Here is a 24,890-nt window from a genome sequence, read left to right as displayed (position 1 = left end):
TGATTTGTGTGTTTTCTGTAACCATTAAAGAAATTTAGAGCTGAGTGGCGTCAGATAGCCATGATGTCACTTTTCTCTTTCTATCCAAATTAGTTTTTAGTATTGAAATCAGAGGAAGTACTGTGCACTTAGGCTAACAGTGAGTGACCTACAGAATAATCTACCTATTTTTAACTTAATTCCTGGGTATTCTTCCTTTCCCTGTATTATCTCAATCTCTCCTTAATTTTTGTGTGTGTCTCCATAAATATTCTTCTAAAATTTGTTTCACATCTATTTAGAGTATTTCAGGAATGGGTTGAGCACATACCAGGATCAGAGTCAGTGTCCAAAAAGACCTTGCTTTTTGTGCCATTTTGCTTCTGTGTGTTATCCTGATAGTCTCATCTCATTTCTGGATTTGTCATGTAAATGGGCACTCATATTCTTTCTAATGGGTTTTATTTATTACATTTTTGTTTCATGATACAGTGACTAAACATAGCTTTCTGAAATCTTATGCCTATACATATCATTAGCACATGATGCATATACTTCTTGCTTCCCTTTCCCTCCATAGATAACTTTATGTATCATATGCTTTATTCATCTGTCTCCCACTTAGAACACAGGTTTGATGAGAATGGGAATTTTTGTACTTGCCCACTGCTGTATCCCCAATTTCTGGAAAAGTTCCTGGTACTATCTACTATAGATGCTCAATAATACTAAGTGAATGAATGAAAGATCTGTTCAATAATTTAGCTGTCAAACTGTGAGATTTGAATAAAAGGAGAAATAATTGCTTGAACATTCAAATTAGAGACTAGAAATTGTTTTATACTTGTGATGTGAAATGGGAGAAAATTCACCAAGGTTTAGGATTGGTGAAAATTCCCAAAGGTAAGGGGCCCGATCTCTTTACGTCCCTCCAGATGGTAGCAGTTTGAGTGCAACTACCAGTGTTGCCGATCTGGATGAGGATGGGCCTACCTTTTTTGTAGTTTTAATCAAATCACTGTAGTATATACTTATATATTAATAGTTTTTCCTATGCGGCTCTCATCCTCTCTTTTACTGAATAACTTCTGGTCTTGGAGCAGTGTTTTGTAAATTTGAGGAACATGTGAATCCCATCCTAAGGAAGAAATTTGTTGAGGTCCTTCAGTATGAGTAGAATTGAAAGTTTTGTAGGGAATTCCCTGGTGGTCCAGTGGTTAGAACTCCACGTTTCCACTGCTGAGGGCCCGGGTTCAATCCCTGGTCAGGGAACTAAGATCCCGCAAGCTGCATGGCGCAGCCAAAAAGAAAAAAATAATTTTTTTTTACATTACATTATAATGTAGTTAAATATATAATGAACAAAACTAGTAAACCTTGTATGCTTCTAGATCTTAGGCAACTATAAAGAGCAAATAGGTACATAATATATACAATACTTCAATATTATTTTGATGTCAGTTAGAGTAAAGTTTGAAAAACTAAATTGATACATGCAATATAAATGCTGACATTCAATCTGCAGTTTCTTATGTGTTTGTCGTGTTTTAAAGATATGTGACTGTGATAACTCACTCTCAACTTTTTCTCCATTTGAACTGCTGCTGAAACCTTTGTTCACATTGTTTGGCTTTCATTTTGCCCTCATTAAATTAGGGTTTCAAGCACATGGGAGCATATCTGTAGGTATTAAATAATTATTTTCTAAGCGAATTCAGGAACTGAAGAATATCCTATATGATTATGCTTTGGTGTTTAATATTTTTCTCACCTAAACATTCCACTCAGTAGAAGTAAGAATTACAGTGAGTGTTACTCTCCATGAGGGCATTGTTATGTGCAACACTGAATAGACTGATTTAAAGGGTCTATTTATCTGGGTCTAGCACTATCACCTCTCCATAAGTTCCCAGGTAATGCAGGTTAGCTTCTGGTTTGCCCCTGGGTAATTTTTAGTTCTTTGCTAATCACTGTAGAAGATTTTTCAGATACAAAGCTCTTTCTCAGATTGTCTTTTACTATGCTTTTTAAAACTGGGAGGGAAGTGTTTAATACAAGATGAGACTGAATGTCAGTTCCTGAAATAAAACATATTGTAGAATGTTTTCATAAGGAGGACTTGGTGAACCTCTTTATTTAAATCTTTTATAACTTAAAATGTGCGTTTAAAATTTTTAGTGTGTCAGAAAATGTTGACCTCTGAAGTAATGACTACATCACTACTGTGGTCTTGAGCAAGTTTCAGTTTCTGGGCTTTTATCTCCTTTTTCAGCACAGTGGTTGCAGGCTGTGAACTACAAAAACACTGAGGAATATGAAGTTTGTGGTGATGTGAGGGCCACAAGGTGATAGGTGGGCATGCAGGGATTGGGGAGAAAGAAGGAGCAGCTGGTACAAAGACCCCAAGATGCAGATGCGCTGAGGAACAGAAAGAGGACCAAGTGAGATGTTTGTAAAAGTGCTTTGTAGATACAAAACATTCCTTACAGCTCAGGTGCTGTTATGTTTAGGGAAGATGTTTGTTTTCTTTTTCCAGTGGGCTATGTTTGTTAGCTACAGGGCCATCTTGCCTAGGGAGTAGGATCCTGCTTTGAGGATGGAAAGCAAGAGTTGGACCCATGTGTCACAAATTCAAGCAGTTCGTGAATTAGGATTTCTATTACTTTATTTGTGCTAATAATCTTTTATATAAGATTGGGCAGTAGGAAAGAGGAATAAGCTTATTACTAGAAATTTTTGGGGAGGGAGTTTTGTATCATTTCTAACTCTTACCATGTTTGGCTTTGCTTGCTGTGTGTAGTTTTGCATCTATTATAAATCTGATCTTGGGTGTCAGTTTTTCCTTTGTGGTTTGGTTTGTTAACAGTTGAAGTACCTAAAGGTTCTGGGTGTGAACTCTGCATGCTTTATAACTAATTTAGAACCAGGGAAGTTAGGGTTTTCTATTGAAGTAATTAAAGCATTGTGATATATATATATATATATATATATATATATATATATATATACACACACACACACACACACACACATACATAATACACACACACACGTAAACTTTATATATATAAAAACTTACACAGAAATTACCAAAACATGATAATAGGACATTATTTATGTTTTTATATACTTTACAGATGGAAGTTTTAAAAATTTCTTGGTGTCTTCTTCTTTTCTAGTTTGGAAATTTATTATACATTTATTATACATTATACATTTTGTTAATGCTGTTTATTATACATTTTGTTAATGCTGATGTTGGTTTGGCTTTTTTTTTTCTTAATCTATATGTAAACATGACCTTAGACAGCTGTGTTTAATATAGTAAAGAGTCATGGGGAGACTTTGCAGTGTTTCTTGTTGGGACTTAGTGTCTATGTATTTTAGTATTTAAAGGATGTGGTTTGGGGCTTTGAAAATGAGAAGGAGGTTGCCTAACTCATAGCTGAATGCCTGCATATCTAGATTGTTCTGTCCTGGAGGTTATTAGTAACATGAAATTTTTTTTTTTTTTAATTTCTTTCCATTAGTCTGGTGTGAAAAAAATGAAAGTTGTTTTTATTCTAGTTAAAGTGACAGTATTAAGTACTGTGGCTCTGTGTGTTTGCGCATGGCTGAGAGTAGGATTTTCTTTAAAATCTGATGTTGCATAGGAATGTTTTAGGTAACTAGAGTGCTGGAGAAAAGCTGCTGCTCAAGCCAAACTACTTTTTGCTTTGCAGAAAAGTGGCGCCGAGAGTCTCTGTGTCTCCACCTTATGAACCTCCCGTCTCTGAGAGAGCAGGGTGCTAGATCAGGAAATGGTGGGTGGAGTTGCTTAATCGCATCAACTTCCTGGGCTGCCCAAGCATTGATTAGTCAGACACTCATAATGTTCCGTTTAAGAGGTTCTTGCTGATTGGCTGGTTTCTTCTAAATCCTTAGGTTTGACATTCATGCTTACGAAAACCCTTGCCATGTGCAAGGCACTTTGCTGCATGCTCTATGAGAGATACAGAAAGGAGTAAGAGTATTCTTACCTTTCAGGAGCATACAGTATAGTAGGGGAGATGAAGACAAGATAGACCATGGTAAGTGTCCCAAGAGAGTAGTTCTGGAAATTCAAGCAAGGCTTATAGTAACCATTGATGGGTGTGGGTGGGGCTGTGGATGAGACCTGGGCAGGGAAGGGCCCAGTTGGGTTTCAGTAGTTCCTGTAGGTAAAGAGTGACAAAGATGTTAACATCTTTGTCACTCTTAGGCTTCCCTGGTGGAAGATGTTGATAGGTAGGGAAGAAAGGTCAAATGGCTACTGTGAAGGTGAAGGAAAAAGTAGGAGGAGGCAGGAGCTATTAATCATAAGCACTGAGTTTTCCCCAAAATTCTGTCCAAAATTGTTCATGTGCGTACTCTGGCATTTTTCTGGGCCAGAGAACTCAGACGTTTTCTCAGATTCTGAAAAGGATCTAGGGTCCAAGAAGATTGAGAACCACTGGGCTGAGTTATCAACCTTAGATGACTGAGAGGATGTTGAGGCTTTGTAGAGAAACAAGGAGGTCATGTGGAACAGTTTTCCTTGTGGGAGGTGGGGTGGGATTTGGGGGAACTGAGCTTTTGAAATGGTCCCCCTAGGGGGGCAGGTTGCCTTGTCAAACTAGCAAGTTAGGTGGGTCCATTAATAACCCTGTATGACCCTGAAGGGCAGGTGTTTTCAGGAGCTCCTTAACATTATTTCCCCCTTTATTTGGAGTTCAGATTGATGAAGATGTGGGAGACGAGGATGCTACTGTAGAATAGTTCTGGCATTTACTTTTCATGAAGCTCTTCCTGTGTGTAAAGCGTTCCGTGCTTGATCCAATGGGGTATTTATAAAATGTCAGACAGGGAATTGCCCTTAAGGAGTTGATGGTATTGTAATGCTTTTCCTTTGGCTTTTTGTTCAGCTTGGATCTGTGTTCAGTTATCTTCAGGTCTTTGACCATTTCCTGGGCAAAGAGAAACATTTCTATTAACATGAACTTGAAGTGACTTTGGTCTGTGACAGTTATAAATATACTGTACTTATAATTAGGAACCTCTGTACAGCTGATTTAGTGACTTCTGGACAAATCATTTGACTCTTCTATTAATTGTTATATAGTATGTGTTTGTATACACACACATGGCCTCGTTTAAAATACTATGAAGCACATTTTAAAAATGACCTAGTGGGAATTCCCTGGCCATCCAGTGGTTAGGGCTCCATGCTTCCACTGCAGGGGGCACGGGTTCGATTCCTGGTTGGGGAACTAAGATCCCACATGCTGCATGTCATGGCCACAAAAGACCCAGCACGTAGTATTCATTACACTTAGTTGGTCAGCTTCCACATTTGTGAAATGGGAATAATAAATAATAATGATAATTTTATGTATCTCATAGAATTGTCCTGAAGATGAAACTAATACATATACATACATAATCAAGTTCTTTAGCATAGTATACAGCTTAAATACTCAATAAATATCAACGGCTACATTATTAATAATAACATTTTAATATTAATACTATCATTTCCCCTGCCCCATGAGTGAATGTGGGGCGACTATTGTTGTAAAAGAATTTGCAGTAAGATGTCTTTAAATAGTAAAATTCCCTATGTATTTATTTAAATATTTAATTTATGTTTATCTTTAAAGTTGTGGAAGTTAAGTGCACTTATACAAGGCAGAGTCAGGTATTAATTAGGCTGCTCATTTAGGTTACAGCATGAGGGATTGAAAGCCATATTTGTTTAATTAATGGGTTGATTGGCCTTGACCACTGTTGTCTTTCAGTTCTTTTTTATTTGACTGCCTGTGTGTTTGTCTCCCTTTTCTTATCTTTTTTGTGCCTTCTGGTTTATTTCCTGTTCAGTTTTCAGTAAAGGGTGTGGAGTAGGGCAAGAAGAACTTATGTTGGTTGGTGCCCTGGGTCTGAACCAGGAAGGAGTGCTGCATCAGACAGCCTGGGGCTTAGTGGGGATGGACTTAACAATGATCCCTGCAGAGCTGCCCTACCCAGGGAACCTGTGAATTCCACAGTTTCTCACTCCAGATCAGATGGTATGCAGCTCCAACTGTGTGTGCATAATTAACATTTCTGGGCTCATTCATCCATTGTTTCCAAATGCTTCCATTTATTTATTTCTCCTCTTGATTATGAGAAAATTTAGTTGTGTAACAAAAATACAGAGCTAGAATGATAAAACCCCACTTTGCCATTGCCCAGCTTCAACAGTTTATCACCTCATGCAATCTTGCTTGATTTCTACTCTGAATCTCCTCTTCTCCCCCATCTTGTTTTGAAGACATCATATCATTTAAGCTAAAAAGATTTTAGGATGTATATCTAAGGGATGAGGACTTAAAAATACATACATACATACATATATGTTAATTTTTATGGTATGTCTGTTTGAGGATCCACATATTTGGTTGATTGGTTGGTTAAATATCTTAATGTATAGGCTCCCCTCTTCTTTCTTTCTCTCCCCAGCCCCCCTCCCATCTTGGAATTTGCTTGAAGAAACCAGTCTTATTTTGTTCTATAGTTTCCCCTCAATCTAGATTTTGCTATTTTGTATTCCTCAAGTTTTTAGCATATTGCTGTCTTCTACATTTCCTCTGAGACTGGCTCTAAAGGGTTAACCAGATTAGAATAGATTTTTTTTTTTAAGTGTCTTTCCCGCCCCCCCCCCCTCCGCATCAGGAGCATGTAATGTTGGGTTGTGTTTCAGTTTTGTGATGTTAGCAGCTACTGATGATCATTGCCTAGATCCATTAATTCAATAAAGTTTGGAAAATGGTGATGTCTATTTCTATCATTCCTGCTATTTATTTTGAATCAAAATCTGTCGGGAAATAAAATTTAAGGCATTTAATGGCTTTAAGTGTATTTTATTTTGAATAAATATTTATTTGAATTAGTATTCTCTCTCTGACTTTGTAGCAGTGGTTAAAATATAGTGCATGATTTGGTGTTGAGATGTGCGATATGTTATATTGGGTAGCTGATAACTTCAGAATGACTTCAGACCCATGTAGTTCACCTAGTTAGGAAATTACCTTAGAGTGCTTAAAATATGTCTGCTTAGTATAGTTAACTTTGGTATTACTTACTGAAGACCTTGGTTTCAAAATTGTGCAGTTTTTTTGTAAAACTGTAGAAGGGAGACTTGGAAGATGATCTGATTTTGTTGAGTTTTTTAGTCCTATTTCATAACTGCCACGTTTTACATTTGAGTGTTTTTTTGTTTGTTTTGTTTTTATTTATTTATTATTTATTTATTTTTTGGCTGCATTGGTCTTCGTTGCTGTGCATGGGCTTTCTCTAGTTGTGGCGAGCGGGGGCTACTCTTCATTACATTGCGGTGGCTTGTTGCAGAGCTGAATTGCAATAGGTTTTCTTAGTTTAGATTTTCTGAAATAATATTTCTTCTCTCTTTCCCCCTCTGCCCACCTTTAGTGTTGGCTGGTAAGATTAAAATTTATTCTGATATTATTTGGTTGATCATTAGCTACTTCCAGGCCTTTGGGAAGTAGCTAAATGTAAATGATTATCACATATCCTGTATTTTTCAAGATAATCTCAATTTCAACTATTTTGTTCCATTTTTGGACAAATTTGGTTTTTAATTTAGACAGTAAGGGGTCCTTTAGGACAGTCCTCTTTAACCTGAATCCATGGACCCTGATGAACTTCAGGGAGGTGTGGTTTGTAAATCTCCTGAAACAATGATGCCAAACTTTGTAGACAAGTGCCCTTTACTCAGGAGAGGCCTCTTTATTTTCATCAGAATTTCAAAGTGCTTATGGGGACTGCAAAATGGCTAATAACCACTGTATTCTGTATAAAAAAGATTTTAATTAATAGGAATGATGACATTTTTCCCTTCCAGACATATTTTGCAGAAAGTTAGAAGACTGTCCAGCTGTTTACTGTTGGAGCAATGAGCTCTTGAATCATTTGAAATGTTCTTTAGCGCCATCTTAGGTTATACAGAGATCAAATTGAAATAGCTTTCTTGTTATTTTTATTTCTTGTTATTTTTCTTTTATGTGTTCTTAAAACATCACACTTTAACCTGTGAGTCCTTACACTTACCCCATTGTTACGGGCTGAATTGTGCACTCCTCCCACCTGCATATTTTGAAGCCTAACACCCCTCCCCCCTCCAGTACTTCATAATGTGACTGAATTGAGAGGGGCCTTTTAAAGAGGTAATTAAGGTAAAATGAGGTAGATAGGGTGGTCCCTAATGTAATCTAACTGGTGCCCTTAGAAGAAGAGGAAATTGGAACACAGAAGAGAGACACCAGGGACCCGTGTGCACAGAGGAAAGTCCGTGTGAGGCTACAGTGAGAAGCCGGCCATTGGCAAGCCAAGAAGAAAGCCCTCAGAACAAAGCCAAACCTGCCCGTACCTTGATCTTGGACTCCTAGCCTCCAGAACTGTGAGGAGTAACTAACTGTTCTGTTGTTTAAGCCACCTCGTCTGCGGTATTCTGTATGGTAGCCCTAGCAGACTAATACACTTATGATGAAGTAGCAGTTGAGTGACAATAAAAAGTGTAGCAAGGCAACTATTTCTCTTTGTCCCAGTGCATTTTGGGACAAATGATGAAGTGTTGTGTATAGCTTCACATAATCTAGTGCCTGAAAGAGATGGTACGACCTATGAAATCTCAATAGAACATATTAATTTCTATTCTTATTGGTCTTATTCTTTATTGATTTGTTTTATCCTTTTACAGTTTCCCGTTTGCCCATGGTTATATCTTAATGTCAGTCTCTTTTATTCTCTAGCATTTCTCACTTTATGGAACTAATTTTTATAAGTAGGTCTATTTTAAATCAACACCAGAACAGTATCTTTGTATTCTTCTGTGTGTGTTGTGTACAGTCATTCCAGCCCAGCCTTATTCAGTAATGTCACCTGTCCTTAGGCCTCTGTTCCAGGCCACCACACTTACATTCAATTTTTGAAGTTTCTCTTTGTCAGAAATAAATTTAAATATTTCTAATGATGTCTGCTTCTACTGCTAACTTGATTCGATACCTTGGAAACTTTTAGATTTGGAAGTGAATGAAAGGCTAAGGGAACGATGTGTTTCTCAAATTTGCCATGAGGGCAGGAGTTCTATCAGTTTTGTTTAGACTGAAGCCCCATGGTCTAGCACAACACCTTGTTTCAAGGAAAATTAAATATTTGATAAATGAGTAGATTAATTTTAAGTAAGGGATCAAACCCAAGTATCCAAAATTGAACCCATAGCCCAGATTCTGCTGTTTCACAGACTTCTCAGTCTTTATTCATGACACTGAGAATAAGCTTGTTAAGGAGTACCTACTCCATCCGCGTGTTCCTCACCTGCTCTCTTCCTCATTGCATAGTGTGGTAGGTAAGAGCCTGGCCTTTGGCTCCTGACTCAGTGCACATCCATGCTCCTCGATGTGCTTATGTGATCTTGGCAAGTTCTTAACCTCCACACCTCTACTTTGGGTTCTTCATCAGTAATTGGAGATAATAAGAGTATACAATTTCCAAGTTTTTTTGGAAATTATGAGTTTAGAACAATGCCTGGCACATAGTAAACATTTTAAAGCTGTTAGAGCTAGTATTATCCTAGAGTAGAAACATCGATTATTCTCACATATTTGTATCTTTTATCTCTAGTTCTACGTTGATTTCTTTCTCTAGGCACAAAACCAATTCACTTCAAATAACCAAATCTTTGTCATCAAACTGGCATGGTTGGGACTTTCCTGGTGGCGCAGTGGTTAAGAATCCGTCTGCCAATGCAGGGGACATGGGTTCGATCCCTGGTCTGGGAAGATCCCACATGCAGCGGAGTAGCTAAGCCCATGAGCCACAACTACTGAGCTTGTGCTCAAGAGTCCGCAAGCCACAACTACTGAGCCCATGTGCCACAACTACTGAAGCCTGTGTGCCTAGAGCCTGTGCTCTGCAACAAGAGAAGCCATGACAATGAGAAGCCTGCACACTGCAATGAAGAGTAGCCCCTGCCCACTGCAACTAGAGAAAGCCTGTGTATAGCAATGATGACCTAACACAGCCCAAAATAAAAACAAACAAATAAATAAAATTTATTTAAAAAAAAACTGGCATGGTTTTCGTGGTGGTAGCAATGTAAATTAGCGTTAACCTGTTTGGAAATGGTTGGGCAAGATATATCCGGTCATAAAAATAGTGACACTCTGATTCATGAATTCTACTTCTGAGAATCTTCTAAGGACATACCCTTAAATGCTTAAGAGATTGTATCCATGAAGATGTTACGTTATAATATCCAGGGCTGGAGGGAACGGTTTAATATATTCTGGCACTTACACATTTACAGTTGATGGGTCTGAAGACCGTGTAATAACATGGAAGATATTTGTGGTGAAAAGTAAAACATTGTATGTACAATATGATTACAACCATGTTAAATAAATACATACATCCAGGAATTTCCAGAGGATAGGGCTTATAAGGGCTCTTTTAACCCCCTGACTTCTTTTCAGATTCTGGATTTATATAAAGCTGGTTCTAAAGGCCCAGAGTTAACCCTGAAATTGAGTTCTTTATATCTTGTTATAAACCATTACCTTTCTTCCTATTTGGTTTGGGAGCTCCAGATTTAGTTACATTCTGCAGAATGGGATTGGCTGTGGGGTTGCAAAGATGAACAGACCCTCTGTGTACTCAAGGAATTGTTTTATATGAGATGTCTTATACAAGTACATAAAACCCAATATGTAGTTTTTGTCCAATAACGTGACAGTTTGGGCTCCTTGGTGCCTAATGGTTGGTTGGTTTTCTGTAGTGTAGATTTCTCACTTTTACCCCTGGAAAAATACTCATTTTTAACTTCAGTACTTAAACTGGCTTTAGTAAGCTCTAATAACAGCCTCAAAGCAACAACTTTTTCAGTTTTCTATTGACCATAAACTTCTTTTCTCTACAAGTGGTAATTCTTAACAAGAATTAACAAGTAGCAGACTGCTACTACAGTCTTGGTTCAACAGATTCTAGAGGGATGTGGTAGAAGGAAGAGTAATTACTAAAGAGCTGGGCACAGTCAGGACTGTGATTTAGGCTTATTTCTTTGATGAACACTGTGGGTCCTATTTCTGAAGTAATCCCCCACCCCTTCCACTGCCACCCAGGATTGCTGGCAGAAATCTTAACTTGCCAGCTCATTTGTCTGCATTGATAATGCAAGCAAACGCTTTTGCTTGATGCCTTAACGTTTGTTACCCTGAAGTTTTACTTTTTTTACCTTTTCCCTTCCTGAGGGGATAAGCCATTTTAAAATTCAGATGTCTAATACATAAAATAGATAACTAATAAGGACCTACTGTATAGTACAGGGAACTCTTAATACTCTGTAATGACCTATATGGGAAAAGAATCTAAAAAAGAGTGGGTATATGTATATGTATAACCAATACACTTTGCTGTACAGCAGAAAGTAATGTAACATTGTAAATCAACTATACTCCAATAAAAATTAAAAATAAAATAAAATTTAGTTGTCTGTAACAGTGTTAATGGGCCAGCTTGTGCCCAGTGGGCTATGGTAGGTGCTTGGCTCAAGATCGAGGCCCGAGACTGAGTGGTGTGAGTACATTGGCAGTCAAGCACAGTGTGGTGCTGCATTTATTTATACTCGAGAATTAGTTGCTATTCTCTGATTTTTTCATATGAAATGTTATTTGGCACCTTAATGGATTTTTGAACTGCATTCACGGTTGGCCTTAGAATCTTTAACATTTATTCCCTAAAGGGGATGACATCCTTATGTCTGAGTTACATTTTGATCAAATAGGGCATATGTTAAAGCTCTGATTAGTTCTTTGAAAGTACTGCATGTGCAAATGATATCAAAAATTGTTGCCTTAAAAGTATATAAATTCTGGGCTTCCCTGGTGGCACAGTGGTTGGGAGTCCGCCTGCCGATGCAGGGGACACGGGTTCGTGCCCCGGTCCGGGAGGATCCCACATGCCGCGGAGCGGCTGGGCCCGTGAGCCATGGCCGCTGAGCCTGCGCGTCCGGAGCCTGTGCTCCGCAGCGGGAGAGGCCACAACAGTGAGAGGCCTGTGTACCGCAAAAAAAAAAAAAAAAAAAAAAAAATATATATATATATATATATATATATATATATTCTATAAAAATATATATGGAGGGAATTCCCTGGTGGCACAATGGATAAGACTCCATGCTCCCAGTGCAGGGGACCTGGGTTCAGTCCCTGGTCAGTGAACTAGATCCCACATTCATGCTGCAACTAAGAGTTTGTATGCCACAACTAAGGAGCCCATCTGCCGCAACTAAGGAGCCCATCTGCGGCAACTAAGGAGCCCATGTGCTGCAACTAAGACCCTGCGCAACCAAATATTTTAAAAAATATATGGAAGAATGATGGTTTCAAAGTTTAAAAAAAGCATCAGCACACTCAAGGAAGTAACAGCTTTCTATGTGAAAGAGTAGAGGTTTTTTTTCCTTTGTTTTCTGTAAGAAATATTAGAATAGGAAAAATAAGTGTAAACAAAGAATGCTGCTCCAGTTCCCCTTCTACGAGGATCAAGCCATTAGCCTGAGGGGAATTCAGGTTGGAGAAAAACAGGAGGCATTTTGTGCTTTGGACACATGGACCTAGATAGTTAAGATGTGTAGCTAAGGAATAATTTCAGTGAACCCAGCTTCTTATATCTTCCCATACATAGAAAAGCACTGAAAGCATTCCCTTGAGATGTCTGTTCTTTGTGATTAGCAGTAATCTTTTGCTTAACTGCATGGCTCCTCCACCCCCCCCCCCCCCCATGCTGATAAACCACATATACGCATCTTGGTTCCTCCCTTACCTTTCTGGAGCAGTTCCTCAGAGCTATCTGAGAGGCTGTCTCCTGGGCTGTAGTTCTCAGTGAGGTCCCCTAATAAAACTTAATTCACAACTTTTACATGGTGCATTTTTTTTTAAGTTGACATAAGCAGTAGGGTTTTAACAGAAATGCTGAATATCTGAAAATTTGTGGAAGCAAAATTTTCTTGGTAATCCTCAGTGTACTTTTCAAAATACGTTAATGATTTTGGGGGAGCTAAACTTTTTATTAGGTTTCATTTTGATGTTCATTCTAGCAGTAGATGTCTCATCAGCTTAGATAGCAGTAAATTGTGATATGCCAGAGTTTTGTATTTGGCATTATGTCACAGGAGCAATAGGAAATAATTTTGTGAACTACTGTTCACAACGTGGTAAATTTAACAAAACCTAATACTTCGATTTGTCTCTATTCCCAATTATTATTTAATAATTGATAACAGCTGTAGTGAGTGTTTTGTCCTCCAGGCCCTTCCCTTTCTTCCTTACTTTAAGAAAAGGGGGGAGGGGTCCCATGTAAACTTGGATAATATCACTAAATCAGTATTTTGCAATACAGTTAAAATGTGTTAGGTGTTGCTTCTGTTGCAGTCATAGTAGAAGAGCAAAGTAGTGGCTACCCTTCTTAATTTGTAACCTTTTCAGGATGTTTTAGATACTTCGTTGTCCCATCAAGTTCATCATAAACCTTGATTTTCTGGAAGTTTTAAATCCTATAGCATCTATGTTACAGATAACTATGAAGCAGGTGTGTCTTATATTTAAATACCATGGTGAATTCTCAGATTGATGAAAGCTGTGAGTGGTGAGTTCTTGAAAACCATGCATGTGTGTTTCCAAAGGCTATTTTCTGTATTCAGTATCTATTAACAGACAGTAAAGGATTTTTCCATTAAATTGTGCACTACTAACCATCTAATCCTCCTGAGGCGAAGTTCAAAATTCCCATGAAATGGTTTTAGGTAATATTACTTTAAAAAAAGGAGTGAACTCCCTCTCGGAAAAAAGCCAGTCCCCAATATTTTGGAACTCAGTTTGAGAAATACCGTCTTTTCTGGCTTAGAGTTTGTTCTGTTTTATTGTTAAGGTACTCTGAGAGTTGGGTGCATTCTGTCAGTGCTTAGAGGTTAATGAGAATCTTTTCTTATGTCTCCGCCTGTATTCACACCCTCCCGGTGTTGGCATTTTTTCTGCTTTAATAGCCATAGGAGCAGTTTCTACATACTTTTAAATTGGTGTGGCTTCTTACGTTATATGATATGTCTGCTTTACATCATCACAGTTCTGTGTAGAGCTTTTATGTGGCACTTAAGAAAAACTGACCCCAGTTTGAAAGATAGAAGCTCTTTGAATAGATGCTGTCAGAATTATTTAATTCTATTTGTGTCATGATTGAACCTAGGATTTTAATTTTTATTTATTTATTTTTGTAAGCAAGGAAAATATAGATCTGGGAGACTTATCTGATTCTAATCTTAATTCTTCTACTATCTACCTTTGGGGCTTCAAAAGTCATATTAGCTCTGTCACCTCATTTGCAAAAAACAAGGATTTTGTTTATATACGTGGAGTACTTCGTTGAAGTTGCTTATCGTTTCTATAATGGTCCAGTGAAGAAGGCGGTCATAAGCTGTTCTCTGGAAGCTTTTATGTTTTTAAAGAAACAGTGATTTATTTACTGTACACTTTTTTTCCCCTCTCAAGGTACCATGGGAGGGATCTTTCAGGGACTATTCTATGTTCATTCCTCTAACCTTTTGTAAATAAAGAGTAGCTCCAGTTATACTAATAAATGACTCCTCTTTGGAATTAGCATTCCTGAAGCTTTAATAAAGCAGAAAGAAAAAGGAAACACCTTATCTTCTAGCCTGTTTAGATGGGCAAGGCTGTGGACTAGGAGTGACAAGTTAGGAAACAGGCCTTCGATGTTAGGCTCCTATTAGCACGAAGTCTGTTAGCACTAAGAGAAATCTCGTCCTTTCCCTTATTCTGATCGCATATTACCATTTGATTCCTCATTGATCAAGTTCAGTCCTCTATAGACTAGAGTTAGTGTGATTCTTTAGACTTTAGCATTTATCTAGGCCTTTTTGCAAAGTTAAATTCTCTCCCATGGCTTAATTTTTGGATTGTACAATATGTTTAGGTTAGAGTTTTTCCAGCTTTTTTGAGCTGAAATCAGAAATTAAGAGTCAATAAAGAATACTGGAATTATTTGAAAGCAAGATTTTGGTCTTTACTGGAGGAGAGTTGTTCAAGTTTTAATTGATTCATTATTATATCTCAATTTATTCCTGGAAAGGATTTAAGGTGACAGGTATGTACAAAGACTTTCTCCTTTATAGCCAAACTTTGTGAAAAAGTTGCTAACGTTCACTGTTTCACCTTCCATTCACTCCTTCACCATGAGTTTTTGGCTCTGCCCTACTCACCCACTGCAGTTCCTCACAGCAGAGTCAGCAGGGGTCTCCATCACTAACTGGACAGAACTCTTTTTTTCTTCCCTTTTTTTTTGCCACGCCGCGTGACTGGTGGGATCTTAGTTCCCCAACCAGGGATTGAACTTGGGCCCTCGGCAGTGACAGTATGGAGTCCTAACCACTGGACTGCCAGGGGATTCCCCCAGACAGGATTCTTTATATGACCTTGCTAGGGTGTGTGATTACTCTTTATTTTTATGTACATTTTTTCTTATTATAACGGTAATATATGCAATATATGTTCATTGTGAAAATTTTGGAAAAAGACATACGTAATCTCTGTCCAGAAAACTTTTTCCTCATTGAATTTCTGTCACAACTGTCTTGTTCCTTTCCTCATATTTCTCTTGGCCAGACTTGTGTCAGTCTGCCTACTAGGTATCTCTAGCTTGCATGCAGCATTTTTTAAAAACCGAACTTACCGTTTCCCCTGCTCCAAATCTGCTCAGCTGCCTTTGTCACCATCTCACTAAAAGGTAGCACTCTTCGTCCAGTTGCTGTAGCCTTGAGGACTCATCCTTGACTCCACTCCCTCAACCTCCATTTATAATCAGTAGCTAAAATCCTGCCTGTTCTTCCTTTCTAACCCATTTACTTCTGTCTGTCCACCTTAGCTGGGACTTTGATTATTTCTCACCTACCTCACCTACCTTTTGAATTTTTAGGACTTTGTTTGTCTTCCTTCAGGGCTTTTCTGACCTGTTTCTGTACCCTCAAGACTAAGCTTGGTGCTGGTGGTCTCCTCTCTTCCTTTCATACACTCCTTCCTTCTCTGTCCTCTCCTTCCCCCTTCCTCCCCTCGTGGACTCCCGGCACCTGTACTATCCTTATAACACATATCACATGCTGTCGTAATTGCCTATTTGATTTTCTGTCTCCTTAAGGGCAGTAACTATGTCTTATTCATAATTGCAACACTAATATCCAACCCAGAGTGTTTAGTAAATTTCAGATAATGAATGGATAGAAAGAAATGGGTGGCAGTTAGTATGAAAAAAGTTGGAAGCTGTTCTGTTAGTTTTATGGCTCTGCCTGCCTTAAAATTTGTGTATTAGGTGATATGATTGGCCTTCATCTACTTGGTCCTGTGGTAATGGTCTGTGAACAAGCTTCCAAAGTGTGAATTATGGTAGGGCAGGAGTGAAGCTGTGATAGGTTGGCTGGGGTGGGCTCCATGACCTTGCATTTCATGGATGAGGAGGTTAGGCTTTCCTGTAGCTAATGACAGTATAGCAAAGGTAAGATATGACAGCTAAAACTAGGGCAGTTGCGCTAGGGATGAACAAGAAGGGAGGGTGACTTGGTGATTGGATGGGAGGAGGAATCGAAGTGACTCAACTTTCTGGCTTGGTTGACCAGGTACTTGGTGCTGTCATTAAATAGTCATTTTGATTTTTGAGATTCTTTTTGACATCCAGGTGAGTATGTCTGTTAGGCATGTCATAGGATATGACGTTTGGGAGAGCATACCACTGGGGAGTCATGAATCTGTGGTCATTAAAACTATGAGGTCACTTAGATATATAGCTTAAGAGTAATAATGGTCTAGAAAAAGAAAGAACTCTGAGGAATACATCAGTGCTTAAAGGCTGGAGAAGAAGAGAGCTGGGAAAGCAGTGTCAAAGAAACTGAGGAGTTGGAGTTGGAGAGGAAATTTGGCAATAACATGGCCATTGACTTTTTTGGTGTTTTGAAGAGAATAACAGGTAAGAAGATGGGTCTGTCTTTACGCATCTTTTAGAGTAGACGCTTCAGTATGGACTGTCCCACCGGCTTTTTGTTGGGCAGTTCCACCTCACCCCTGTCAGTAGCCCAGCCCCCCAGCCCACATCCAGAACCCCCCTGACATGCTTAGATCTAACACATGACCTTTTTTTTTCTCTTTTTTTTGCGGTACGCGGGCCTCTCACTGTTGTGGCCTCTCCCATTGCGGAGCACAGGCTCCGGACGCGCAGGCTCAGCGGCCATGGCTCACGGGCCCAGCCGCTCTGCAGCATGTGGGATCTTCCCGGACCGGGGCACACGGCATGTGGGATCTTCCCGGACCGGGGCACGAACCCGTGTCCCCTGCATCGGCAGGCGGACTCTCAACCACTGCGCCACCAGGGAAGCCCTAACACGTGACCTTTAAGTTCCCTTCCGAATTAAATCTAAGGTTAAAAACAGGGACTTCCCTGGTGGTCCAGTGGGTAAGACAGCGGGCTCCCAATGCAGGGGTCCCAGGTTCGATCCCTGGTTTAGGAACTAGATCCCACATGCCGCAGCTAAAGATCCCACGTGCCATGCAACTAAGACCTGGCGCAGCCAAAATAAATAAATAAATATTCAAAAAAACAAACAAAAAACAGATTGTTGGCCCAGTCCCAGAAATTCTGATTCAACGGGCCCAGGGATCTTAACTTTTTACAAGGACATTTCTGAGTGTCTAATGAACACTCAGGTGTGGGTAGGTGCTATAACCCTGCATTAAAGCAGGACTTTATCGTGGCGAACTTTTAAAATACTCCTGTGCAAAGAGATTGGCAACCATGGAAACCTGGCTGGAGCTTTCTGCGGTGCCTGTCTGTATTTGAGGGGGTGAGTTGGAGGGGTGGGGAAAGCACCACCATCTGATGTAATCTGTTAGAGATGTAAAGTTTTTATTTTATGAATTTTTGCAGTAGATGCCCTTGATGCTCTGCATCATATCCTCATGGTCCACCACTGATTTCAACCCAGACTCAGATTTTTGCCATTTCTTTGAGTCTTGCCAGCACTTTTCTGTCTCAGGGCCTTCAAGCCCAGCACAGGAACGGGGAGAGGTTAATACTCCAGCCATCCTTCAGCCAGTGGAGGACGTGAGCCTGTGCCTAAAGGTTCTGCTTCCTTTGGGGGTCCCACAGAATCACCACTCACCCTCCAGCAGTCACCCTGGTTGCATCGAATGACCTTACTGGCTTTTTTCATTCGCTGTTGTACCTGTCTTCACTTTTGTTCCATGGGATCATCTCCTGTTTTAATCCCGCTGAAACCTTGTCTATTAGTAATGTATCAGTTGAGCTGACTTTACAGGTTAATATACGCAAACAAAAGCCATCTGCAATCACATTAGTTTCTTCCAAATGTTGCTGTCTATCAATAATGGCACCTAAAATAATTTGTGGGGGAGGAATGCGAAGAGAACATATTGTGTGATGCAGAATGGCACACACATTGCTGAAGTTTAAATTTATTCACAGATATTCTGTAATGAGATCATTATGTGAGAATTAATTGGATTTTTCAACAACCTCCATTTCTTAGATTTCACTTAGACAGGGATTGAAGGGATATGAAAAACCAGAAAATTGTTGACAGAGAGATGGCACTAGATGTGCCTCTTTTATTCATTTATTTTATTCATATATCTTTATCTTGTTCTTGAAGAATTCTGGGTGGCTCTTTTTATAAGACTAAATTATAGATATAGAATATAATGTTTCTGTAATTCTATAAAATATAAAGCTATTAAAAATGCTGTAGTGCACAAAGGGGAGAGATCTCAACAGATGTAGGATATAATTGCTAAAGATCAGAAACAAATCAATCTGATCTATTTCAGGGGTATCTTTTAAAAGGTACTTTGTGTGCCTTAAAAGTAAGATTTCTGTTTACCTAGCTAGAAGATATTTATATCCATATTTCTTCTTTTAGCTGAGACTGGACTCTAGGAATTAAATTTGAAGTGAAAGGTAAATTTATTCTGGCTGATCACTTTCGTTCTTGATGAATAAAACTGATACCTGAAAGCAGTTCCCATGGAGGCTGCCGCATTGCAGGCACTGGGTAAATGTTACGGAGCGAATGAGAAAGTGATATGCTGGATTGCCCAATGTGTGTGTCTTAGACTTTGTCCCCAGGGGCGAGAGTGGGTGAGAGCCCATGTGCTTAGACCTGTGAAAGCTCTTGCTGTTGCTCCACAACTGTGACTGCAGATGTTTATTTTGGTCTGTAGGTTTACTTTGTAGGAGACCAGGCATCCCTACGAGACACTTTTTCCTCAATCCAGGTGTTCTGTGTAGCAGTGGGATATTTTGACATACAAATTGACAAAATCATTAAATAATCTAGTATTCCAACCCCTCAGTTAACATTTCAACTCAGACCCAGAGAGGAAGTGACTTACCCAAGGTAAAATCACCCTGTCTAGCTAATTAGTGATATGACAAGGACTAGAACACATGTCTCTGCATGTAATCAGTCATCTTTATAATTTCTAAAATGGTTACCATCTCCACCCCTAGCCAGGGGACAAAACAGGCACTGTTTTTCTGAACTAGTGAATTAATAAAGATTGTGGGCTTTGTATTTAATTTGCAGAAAATTTAACAGTTAAGAGCTTACACAAGTACATTGTTTAGAAAATCAACACTAATAGATGGGCAAAGCAACATAAGCAAACAAGTGAAAATACAGATATCTAAAATATTCAACAGTATGGGAATAGCTTAGAAAGCAATGTAACAATTTTGATAGACTGTTTTGCAATCAATAAAATGCTAGTTGTGATGACTTAGAAAGAAATAGTGTTACTATACTAGAGATTCTGGATGGGTTCCTTTTATACTTTCGTTTCTTCTTTACTGTGCCTTGTACTGACCCTTGAGTGTTTTTAGTAAGTTCAAATTTCTTTACATTTAAAGCACTAATTTTATGTATAGAATGTTAACTAATGTCAGTCTGAAATTCACGTAGTCTAGTCAGTCTGAAATTCACCCATTTATTTTCTGGTCTGTATACCATGGAAAGTAGCTATTTTTGCTTTTGTTGTTCTTGATTTGTACGTTAAAAACTAGCTGAAATGAGAGTTGGTAAAGATTTAGTGAACTGATAGAAAATGTTTCTATTACTTGCTAGAACCATCTGAGTGTAAGTTAAAAAAAAAAAAACTTTTCTAAAAATGAAATCAGTATCTTAATCAAATGTGTATTTCCTCCTTGTAGAGCCTCTGTTATGCACCTAAAGCCATACTGGAAACTCCAGAAGAAAGTGCGACCTTTGGAAATCAGCAAGGAAACTCTGAGAACTCCTATGAGCCACCAACAAGCTATAAATGATGAAAAATGCAAAGCTAGCTGTATGAAACCAAGTGTCTTTCCTTCAGCCTCTCTTGGTAAAGCATCATCTCGAAAGCCTTTTGGAATCCTTTCTCCAAATGTCCTGTGCAGTATGAGTGGGAACAGTCCTGAAGAGAGCAGCGTGAATGTTAAAACCAAGAAGAATGCATCGTCTGCAACAATCCACCAGGGTGAGGAAGGGGAAGGGCCACTTGATATCTGGGCTGTCGTGAAACCGGGAAATACCAAGGAAAAGATTGCATTCTTTGCAGCGCACCAGTGTAGTAATAGAATAGGATCTATGAAAATAAAAAGCTCCTGGGATATTGATGGGAGAGCTACTAAAAGAAGGAAAAAATCAGGGGATCTTAAAAAAGCCAAGATACAGTTAGAAAGGATGAAGGAAGTCAACAGCAGATGCTACCAACCTGAGCCTTTTGCGTGTGGCATTGAGCATTGTTCTGTGCATTACGTGAGTGACAACGGGGACGGAGTCTATGCCGGGAGGCCTCTGTCGGTCATACAAATGGTTGCCTTCCTCGAGCAAAGAGCCAGTGCTCTGCTAGCCAGTTGTGCGAAAAACTGCACTAACTCACCTGCTGTGGTGCGGTTTTCCGGGCAATCCAGAGGTGTGCCCCCAGCCCCCGAGCCCTTGTCTGCCCCAGGAGCATGTGAAGAACCCATGGAAAGGAGAAATCCTGAGGTTGGTGAACCACAGAGTGAGCCAGTCCGTGTCCTTGACATGGTAGCCAGGCTGGAGTCCGAGTGCCTGAAGCGGCAGAGCCAGCGTGAGCCTGGGAGCCTCTCGAGGAATAACAGCTTCCGTCGCAATGTGGGCCGCGTGTTGCTTGTGAATGGCACCCAGGCTGAGGAAAGCAAAACAAACAAAGGCGCCTTGGAGGTACCTGACACTCAGGTGAAAACTGTGGGGTCTGTATCTGTGGACTGTGGCCCCTTAAGAGCTGACCATTGTTCTCCCAAGGGGGACCAGGCCTGGGACGGCGCTCCTCGGGGCTGTCCCTCATTGCCAGCAGGCGTGAGTTTGCACACGGACAGTGCAGAATTAGAGCCAGATCAGCAGACTGCCATGAAAAACAGCAATACACATGATGTGGAAATGACAGAGGAACTTGTTGGGTCACCTTTTCCTCCTCGCACCTGTCCCCAAGCCATTGAATTGCCCCCAGATGCTATTGATGGTATGAGTGAAGAGCTTGTGCCTCTTGCTAGCCAAAATCCTGATCAGAGAAGAAAAGAATCTTTGTGCATTAGTATCACTGTGTCCAAGGTAGAGAAAGACCAGCCTTCCAGTTCAAAGTCCTGCGAAGACCCACTTCCAGGGATGTTGTTTTTTTTGCCATCTGGTCAGCACCAGTCGGGCTGTTCCCAGCTGAATGAAGGCACAACAGAAGAGTCTTCCGAGGCCAGTCAGCTTGAAGATGCTGCTGAGGGTGACAGTGCATCTGAGGAAAAAAGTGTCTCGGCTGATTCATTTGTCCCGCTGGCTTCTGTGGAAAGTACATTACCAGTGCTTGAGGCATCCAGTTGGAAGAAGCAGGTGTCGCATGACTTTCTGGAGACCAGGTTTAAAATCCAGCAGCTTTTGGAGCCTCAGCAGTACATGGCTTTTCTGCCCCACCACATTATGGTGAAAATCTTCAGGTTACTTCCCACTAAGAGTTTAGTGGCTCTTAAATGTACCTGCTGCTATTTCAAGTTTATCATTGAATATTACAATATCAGGCCAGCAGATTCTCGCTGGGTTCGGGATCCACGCTATAGAGAGGATCCGTGCAAGCAGTGCAAGAAAAAATATGTGAAAGGGGATGTGTCCCTGTGCCGGTGGCACCCCAAGCCCTATTGCCAGGCATTGCCCTATGGCCCGGGATACTGGATGTGCTGCCACCGGTCTCAGAAGGGCTTCCCTGGCTGTAAGCTGGGGCTTCATGACAATCACTGGGTCCCTGCTTGCCATAGCTTTAATCGGGCAATCCATAAGAAAGCAAAAGGGACTGAAACTGAAGAGGAGTACTAAAGTTTATGTGCGAGGCAACGGATTGATTTTTAAAACTGCAAACCACCACCTAGATACGCCGTTCCAGTGAGTGTTGCCTCTCAGTCTTCGTTCCAGGAGAACCTCTGCTACTCCATCAGGACTGCCATTGCTCAGGCATCTTAAATCTCTGAATTTACGAGCTGTAGAAGAAAATCGGTCTCATCGTTTTCTAGTGGTGCCTCATGCTTGATCCAGGGCTGTATCCCACAGTTTGATCCACTTGGCTGTGAATAACTATGCCTGTTTTCCCAAATCGAATCCTTCTTCAAAGGATTGTTCAAAGAAGACTTGCCACCATCAAGAATGTTCAGCAGAGTTCATCGCAGACTATGCAGGCAATCCCCAAAAAGGGGTTCTGGGCATGTTTTGAGCACTGGCACCATATCTGAAATAAGTGAATAGTGTCCTATGAAGAGAATAGCAGTACTCTTGGGTGAAAAGTATGCTTACAAAGAAAAGTTAGGCACCTTACCTTAGACCTTGTATGCTTGATCTGTGAGACTGATGTTTGTGGTTGGAGATGGATTTCATGCCCTGTGGTGTTTACAGTGTATATAATGGTTGTGTTTTCATAGGGCTATGAAAGTGCACATTAAACCCGAGCGCCTTTACTTTAGATGAGTGCTTTTGGCCCCTCTGTAAATAACACTATTAAAATCCAGGTGTAAATAGCGGACAGCTGACTGAACATAATCACCACAATGCAGCTAGGATAGTGTTGCAGCTACAACTGTGTGGATTTTTTTTGGTTTTTTGTTTTTTTGGTCTCGTCTCAAATTTGTATAAAATATGAATGTTTCCCAAATAAACTATGAATGTTTTCTGTATAATATATGAATGTTTCTGAGAAGAAACTCTAAATAGTTAAGAGGTTAACCTGTTGAAAGGATACCAAATAATGGTTTAACTGGACAACCTTAAAAAATTAGCATAGAGAACAATCCTTTGTTATATTTTAGTGATTCACCAAGAATGAGAGAATATTATATAGTCAGATTATAACATTCTTGTCTATTTTATTCTTTCTGTCTGGTTACAAATTTTTTTTAACTTCAATAAAAACATGCATCTTAAATGGGACCTGAGTTTTGCAGATGTGTTTTCTTTTTTGAGGTAATATTGATGAGGGATATTGTGAACTGAATCCTAAGAATTAAAAAAAAAAAATTGAGTTGTTAGAAGGGGAGAGAGAATTCTTTTCTACCACTGGAAAGAGACCATCTTCACTTAACATGAGCTTCCATTTTTGCAACCCTTTAACACTTAGTTTGAATTTGTTGTCTGCCCAGCACCCTCTGTATTTCCTGTTGGATGAGGTATTATTATCTATGCGTAATGAGTTAATTGTTTAGAAGTCATCGAGAATATATTCAGACCTATGGTCATGTAACGCTTGGCAGGGCTGGAAGCTATCTGGCCCCAGAAAGCTGCAATGGAGGACCTAGAAGCTAGGTTGGCTTGAAATTGATACCCACCAAAAAAGCCTTGGAGCTGCATCAGCTCTGGGCTGTGGAGAAGCAATGGTAAGTGTGCCAGGGGTGGGGCTGTCTTGAAAGTGATGAGTGAAGGCTCTGGTGGTCCCACAGGAGAAAGATGGAAAGGTGGAGTAGGCTTTGGCCAGGGCTGCCAAGCAGAGTGGGGCAGGGCTGGAGTCCGGGAGCCAGGTTCACCTGTGGCTGAGGTGGTATGTGGCCACAGAGCAGCTTCTTTCTTACCTTATCCTTAGGCAGTAGCTGCTCCTGCCTGAAGAGGGGGGACAAACTGAAAAGTGTCTGGATGCTGAACAAGTCTGCCCTGCAGGCACATCACCATGCTACCTCCTACGTGCTCGGCTGGAGCCTGTCTGTGACACAGGAACAGGAGAGGCTGCGAAGGCTGACTTCCCCTTCAGGGTGTCGGTGTCCTTCCTCATGACTCACCCCAGCCAAGGTACGTGAGAATGCTTTCCATCCCCTGGGCTGAAGTTTCCAGTGCTTGTCGTCCTCCGCTGTGGTTTGCTCCAAACTGGCAATCTCTGTGTGTACCTTCCTAATAGGTTTGTTTTGACTCCTAATTTAGGATTAAAGGAGACGTGCACATGCAGGACTTGCACAGCTTGGTGCACAGCTTGGTGTGTGGAATGTCAGCTTTCATTGTTATTGGCTCTTGGTTCTTCTACATGTGCCCAGGTGGTTTTCTCAAGTCAGCCGTTCTAGATGTGGTTTTCACGTGGGACACAAGCTGTGAGTCTGCGACGGCCTGAACTGACCAAGAGCAGAGGACAGGAAGAATTATGCCCTAACCCCATCTTGGCATGCAGTTCTCGGGGTTCTCAGAAATCACTGATGATCCCTTTTGAACCGTGATGCGAGACCCACTTCCCAGGGGTGTCTGTGTGAATAACGAGAGGATTTTGGCAGGTGGGGCCCAAGGG

The 24,890-nt window shown here is 40.3% G+C and overlaps 1 protein-coding gene across 13 annotated transcripts in view; it reads left to right on the top strand.

Annotated features, from left to right (window-relative positions):
• The window catches only part of FBXO34 (F-box protein 34), an 80,558-nt gene extending 56,324 nt beyond the window's left edge, over positions 1 to 24,234 (top strand). For 9 of the 13 annotated variants that reach the window (XM_067734903.1, XM_067734934.1, XM_067734945.1 and 6 more), the window contains one exon: positions 20,308 to 23,557. In XM_067734903.1, coding sequence (XP_067591004.1) covers positions 20,308 to 22,456 — 2,149 coding nt within the window. In that variant the 3' untranslated portion in view covers positions 22,457 to 23,557. Of the gene's footprint in view, positions 1 to 4,026; positions 4,050 to 8,260; positions 8,432 to 9,654; positions 11,644 to 20,307; positions 23,558 to 24,203 lie in introns of those variants that run through there. The other 4 variants (XR_010942827.1, XM_067734988.1, XR_010942829.1 and 1 more) reach the window with 4 other exon arrangements.
• Positions 24,235 to 24,890: the final 656 nt, after the last annotated feature.

The sequence above is a fragment of the Pseudorca crassidens genome, chromosome 1, assembly GCF_039906515.1.
Source record: "Pseudorca crassidens isolate mPseCra1 chromosome 1, mPseCra1.hap1, whole genome shotgun sequence".
Classification (NCBI taxonomy): Eukaryota; Metazoa; Chordata; class Mammalia; order Artiodactyla; family Delphinidae; genus Pseudorca; species Pseudorca crassidens.
This window is presented reverse-complemented; position numbering and strand designations above follow the sequence as displayed.